Here is a 5,945-nt window from a genome sequence, read left to right on the forward strand (position 1 = left end):
GAGCTGAGGATGAATCAGGACGTCCGTGTCAGCAGCTTTTATACCCGTCACCTCCGGGACGCCACCAATTAGACGCCTCAGTCGTCATCTGTAGGAACCAAGCAGCGACAGTCACCTGCACACTCATTTTAACACAAGTTGATGATGCAGCGAATCACCATGTAATTCAGTGAGCGGGTGGAGTCAGCGTAAAGAAATATGGTCGCTCCTGTGGCAGGGGATGCGAAGTGGGCTGATATTCGACTGGCGTCTGACTGAAGGAGGCCATTTTGGATGGCTGCTACTGTACCTCCCTAAAATAAATAAAATAAAAACAGCGCTTTAAAGCTTCATTTCAGGTGAATTCCATGTTTCAGACACAAGCATTTAATGTGACTTTAAATATAAGTCTGTTTAAAGAATATGAGATTTTTTGTGAGGGGTTGTTCGATATCAGCGACATGCCAATGAACTTTTTTCCTTTTTTCTTTTTTTATAGTAGCTGAAGAACTACTGAAATTATGTTCCGATTACACATAAATACATTAATTAATTCTGCCGGTAAAAAAGGAATTACTTTAGAATTAGGATTCAATCTGTGATAACAACCTACTGGGAGGAAGGAGGCACAATCTGAGCCATTCTACTGGAATAATAACCGCTAATAATGGCTGTTTTAGGGGATGATAACATCCGAAGCGCCTGCGAGCTGAGATTATTTCCAACTTCTGGAAGTGAACAAAAGCATAATTCCTTCATTTATCGACCACCTGGAAAATAAAGCAAATTTTTCTTAAAATAAGTGCATTTGTTCTTAGATTGAGGAGGTAAAAGAGACATCTTGCAATAAATAAAATAAACCCAGTCGCATTGTCTTATTTCAGGTGCATATTATCTAATTTGTTATTTTAAGAATAAAAATATTCATTCCATTGACAAACTATCTCTTAGCTACTGAAATTAAGGGTAAATGCACTTAATTTAAGACATTTTTACTTATTTCTAGATTTTTTTCTCCAGTGAACGCCATGCTTTGATAATTGCAGACACAGATTTTTGCTAGAAAATGTTTTGATATTGATCAGTATACTTTAGTTTCTTCTTCTAGAAGCAGTTTTGTTATTTTTCTTAATATATTCGGGCAAGTTATTACATTATTTATTTTTGCCATCAAAATCTCCATATTTTTTAATGTTACAAAGGTAATAAGGTCTTGTCCTGGAGTCCAGTAACACTACTGGCTTGAAATGTGGATTTTCCAAGTAATTCACTGAGTGGCCTATAAAGGGTTAAAGCTGAATCCACTGCTTTGAGGGGGGGTCGAGTTTCCTCTATTCCTCAGAACCTAAATGCTGTTAAATGTTTTATTATTGATTTAAAAGCTGTTGAAAAAATACCTTTATAAAATAATTAAATCTCTTCCTCGTAAGAGACTAAAAACAGGCGTCTCTGTTTGGTTTGACTCTGATTAATGATCCAGATTCTATAAACACTGAAAAACTGAAGTCCAATATTAGCGGGTCTGTTGGATCATTGAACTCCTGCTGATGGGAAGTTTAAACTGGGAGCTGCTGCACCAGGCTGGTACCTCGGTTTAGACCCGGTTCCTGCAGGGTCCGGAGAAAACTCCCCGGTTTCTGTAAATCGCAGCAAATTAAAAGAAACAGAAGTTTGTTCTTCAGGATTCAGGAATCGGCTACAGAAATGCATCTCGGTCGCTTCCAGGTGGAAACACTAATCAGTTTTAGTCACATTTTAGTCATTACTATATCTGATAGTTTTAGTCAGCTTTAGTCGACTAAAACTCAAAAAGGTTATAGTCCGTTTTATGTTGCAATAAAAAGTGAACCTTTAAAATTTGGAAAAACAACCTGATTCTTTCCCAGACTGACAGCTCTATCCTAGATGCTACAATAGCTGGGTATAGAATGCTGCCGTGCAGATCATCATTGCTGTTGGGCAAAAAAAACTTGGATTTATAGAATTCAAATAAACGTTTTTATGAATTAATGTCCTACTTTATACAAAAGCGTCTCACAAAAGCTGTGAAAATAGCAGATCTAGTTCAAAACATCATATTGGTTAATATAGCAGACAGAGAAGCTAACATAATGTCCAATAAAGGAATGATTTTAGACATCCAAGGTTTCCATCCCAAAGCAAACACTTCCTGATCTACTATGAATTATGCATTAAACACAGATCTATAAAATCAGAATTACTCCAAAAAAAGCAAAGAACAAAAACATTCTTCTTTCTACTTTGGTCATTTTGGTTTTATTTCTGAGAATTACTCACTTCCTGCTGCTCAGGAGTCAAAGTAGATTTAAATTCACAGGGTTTGATATAAAAAAATAAAATAAAATACAGAGAGAACCTACATAACTGCCTTGTAATGCCATGGCAACCCAGACCTAAATTGAATAATTATGCTAATTAAAATGTTGAAATATTTAAAGGAAACAGAAAATGTTTTAATGACGATACAAGGAAACATTTACATCATATTTAAATATTCAGAGATCTATGAACCTTTTCATCTGGATCTTTAAAGAAATAAATGGAATAAAATGAAATATTTGCTTTGGATATAATTTAGGGATTCATTTTGGTGGAAATTAAAGAATGTTTAGCTTCTCCTCCTGTGAGCTGGAAGAAATAAAATCTTGATGGTTAAACAAAGGGATTTTTTACGCCTGGCAGAGGATAATCAGCCACATCTAGTTTATTAAGTAGCGAGAGCAGGAAGAGCCGTACTGCTGAGAGCGACCCGGTGTTCTGTCAGTCAGCACTCATTTATCCCTTAAGTTTTATAGATTTTTTTTTATTATTTTGTACATTACTAATGGGATTCATGCCCATCGAGGTAGTTTAAAAACTATTTTTCGTACAAAACTGCAGAGGCAACGCAAATCGGACATCTTGAGCTGAGTATTGACTGTCAGTATGCTGATCTGACAGAACGCCGTCACTGTTGAGTGTAAAGCGCAGACTCTGAGCTCCGTGCACAAAGACACACTTCTGCACAAGCACAGCTGGAAGATCAGTTTGTCAGAGTTGAGCGCAGTACCGGATCATTACGGATAGTTTTCTCCGCTGATCCACCTGTGGTCATGCAGAATGAGCAGCGCAGCACGCCAGGTGGGCGTGATGACCAAACAAGACGCCTCAGCACGACTGATACTGCTTAGCAGATTACTGATTACAGCACGACGATGCAGTTTAAACGTCTGACCAACGACCCGCTAACATTTTTATTTAGTCTTGTTGACGAAAACTCATACCTATGACTAGTCATGTTTCTCAAATATCCACGTTTATCTCGTCGGTTTTCATTATCGTCATGAAAAAAAGGAGCGTCAACAAAATNTCAGGAAGTCCGCGTCAGCAGCTTTTATACCCGTCACCTCCGGGACGCCACCAATTAGACGCTTCAGTCGTCATCTGTAGGAACCAAGCAGCGACGGGCACCTGCACACTCATTTTAACACGAGTTGATGACGCAGCAAATCACCATGTAATTCAGTGAGTGTGTGGAGTCAGCGTAAAGAAATATGGTCGCTCCTGTGGCTGGAAGTTGGAGGGGATGCGAAGTGGGCTGATATTCGACTGGCGTCTGACTGGGAGAGGCCATTTTGGATGGCTGCTACTGTACCTCCCTAAAATAAAATAAAAACAGCGTTTTAAAGCTTCATTTCAAGTGAATTCCACATGTTTTAGTCACAAGCATTTACTGTGACTTTAAATATAAGTCTGTTTAAAGAATATGAGAGTTTTTGTGAGGAGTTGTTTGGTATTAGCGACGTGCCAATTAACTTTTTTCCTTTTTTTTTTTTATAGTAGCTGAAGAACTCCTGAAATACACATAAATACTTTAATTAATTCTGCCGGTAAAAAAGGAATTACTTTAGGATTAGGATTCAATCTGTTATAACAACCTACTGGGAGGAAGGAGGCACAATCTGAAGATATTCTACTGGACTAATAATGGCTATTTTAGGGAATGCTAACATTCGAAGCGCCTGCGAGCGGAGATTGTTTCCAACTTCTGAAGGTGAACAAAAGCATAATTCCTTCATTTACCAACAACCTGGAAAATAAAGCAAATTTTTCTTAAAATAAGTAAATTTGTTCTTAGATTGAAGAGGTAAAAGAGACATCTTGCCAATAAATAAAATAAACACAGTTGCATTGTCTTATTTCAAGTGCATATTATCTAATTTATCTTATTTTAAGAATAAAAATATTCATTCCATTGGCAAACTATCTCATTTACCTACTCAACCATCAGTCGAGCACAAAGCAAAGAGTCAAGCTAACCGTGCAAAGACGCATTTCTGCACAGCACAGCTGCAAGAGCAGAGTTTGTCAGAGTTGAGCGCGAAATACCATTCCAGAGCCGTACTGCTGAGAGCGACCCGGTGTTCTGTCAGTCAATACCCATTTATCCCTTTAGTTTTATAAGAAAAAATATTTAATTACCTTTTTTTTGTTTTCTGTTTTGAAGCGTACGGCGATCTGACATTAAATTTTTATATTTTTTGTACATTACTAATGGGATTCATGCCCATCGAGGTAGTTTAAAAACTATTTTTCGTACAAAACTGCAGAGGCAACGCAAATCTGACGTCTTGCGCTGAGTATTGACTGTCAGTATGCTGGTCTGACAGAACGCCGTCACTGTTAAGCGTAAAGCGCAGACTCTGAGCTCCGCGCACAGACACATCTCTTCACGAGCACAGCTGGAAGATCAGTTTGTCTGAGTTGAGCGCAGTACCGGATTGTTACGAATAATTTTCTCCGCTGATCCACCTGTGGTCATGCAGAATGAGCAGCGCAGCACGCCAGGTGGGCGTGATGACCAAACAAGACGACTGATACTGCTCAGCAGATTACAGATTACAGCACGACGATGCAGTTTAAACGTCTGACCAACGACCCGCTAACATTTTTATTTAGTCTCGTTGACGAAAACTTATCTCGTCGGTTTTCGTTATCGTCATGAAAAAAAGGAGCGTCAACAAAATTATTTTGTCATCTTTGACCAAAACAACCTTGGGTGGAAACTCTCCTTTTTTAGCAGATCAGAGCCGCTAACCTGACGTCGCTCTCCGTTTCTCTCTGTGGTGCGTTCAGGAGCGTCGGGAACGGGAGCAGCAGGATCTGGAGTTCGCCAAAGAAATGGCCGAAGACGACGACGACAGCTTCCCATGAGCCTCTCCTCTGGCTTCCTGTTCCAGCAGGAAGTAGTGTGTTAACAGACGACGTATTACCCACAATGCTCCCTGTTTCTCCCGTTTCCTGTGTTGCAGCTTTGAACTCTGCTGCTGTTTCTTGTTTTCTGAAACAAATAAATCCTGTTTTTTGTTTACTGGCTTGTTTTTTTTTTTTTTACTGAGTAAGCACAGGGGGTGTGCAATGGCTGCACACCACCAGGTGGCGCCGTTTGAAGCTATCCAAGTAACGGTGCTCGTTTTTTTTTTCTCTTTTAGCTGAAATGATAGTTGATCCAGTAAGTTTAGTCTCAAATGAAGCTAATCGACGATCTGTATTTGAAGACGAGAACAGAAACTCACGTTAGCCTTCAGTTTAGCCCCGCCCCCTTACACAAAAACAGTGCCAGCTTGTAGTGACATCATAGCTGCAGGAAGTCTGCAGTGACACTGAAATAATCTCTGCTTGGAAAAATGCTGCTGCCAAAAAAAATAATTTTTCTTTTATCGAGGGAATTCAGTTTTTTTCAGTGTTTGATTTATTTATTTTTTTCAACGGCAGATCTAACATCTGATGCCACTGATTTGGCTCCATACAAAAGTGCCACATTTCCTACAGAGCAAAACAAAAACGAGTCCCATTTGAAAGACAGTCTGTCCACATAATGAGGAAATATTTGGCCTTATGATTAATTATTTTTAGCAGTTTATCTCTCACTGAAATGGCTAGAAATAAAAATTGAGCTTGTTCTA

General features: G+C 38.9%; 1 protein-coding gene across 1 annotated transcript in view; it reads left to right on the forward strand.

Annotated features, from left to right (window-relative positions):
• Positions 1 to 5,353, forward strand: part of psmd3 (proteasome 26S subunit, non-ATPase 3) — a 20,742-nt gene extending 15,389 nt beyond the window's left edge. Inside the window, exon 12 of the mRNA XM_015399938.1 lies at positions 5,116 to 5,353. Coding sequence (XP_015255424.1) covers positions 5,116 to 5,193 — 78 coding nt within the window. The 3' untranslated portion in view covers positions 5,194 to 5,353. The remainder of the gene's footprint in view (positions 1 to 5,115) is intronic.
• Positions 5,354 to 5,945: the final 592 nt, after the last annotated feature.

Source organism: Cyprinodon variegatus, unplaced genomic scaffold (assembly GCF_000732505.1).
Source record: "Cyprinodon variegatus isolate N-32 unplaced genomic scaffold, C_variegatus-1.0 Scaffold1058, whole genome shotgun sequence".
Lineage (NCBI taxonomy): Eukaryota > Metazoa > Chordata > Actinopteri > Cyprinodontiformes > Cyprinodontidae > Cyprinodon > Cyprinodon variegatus.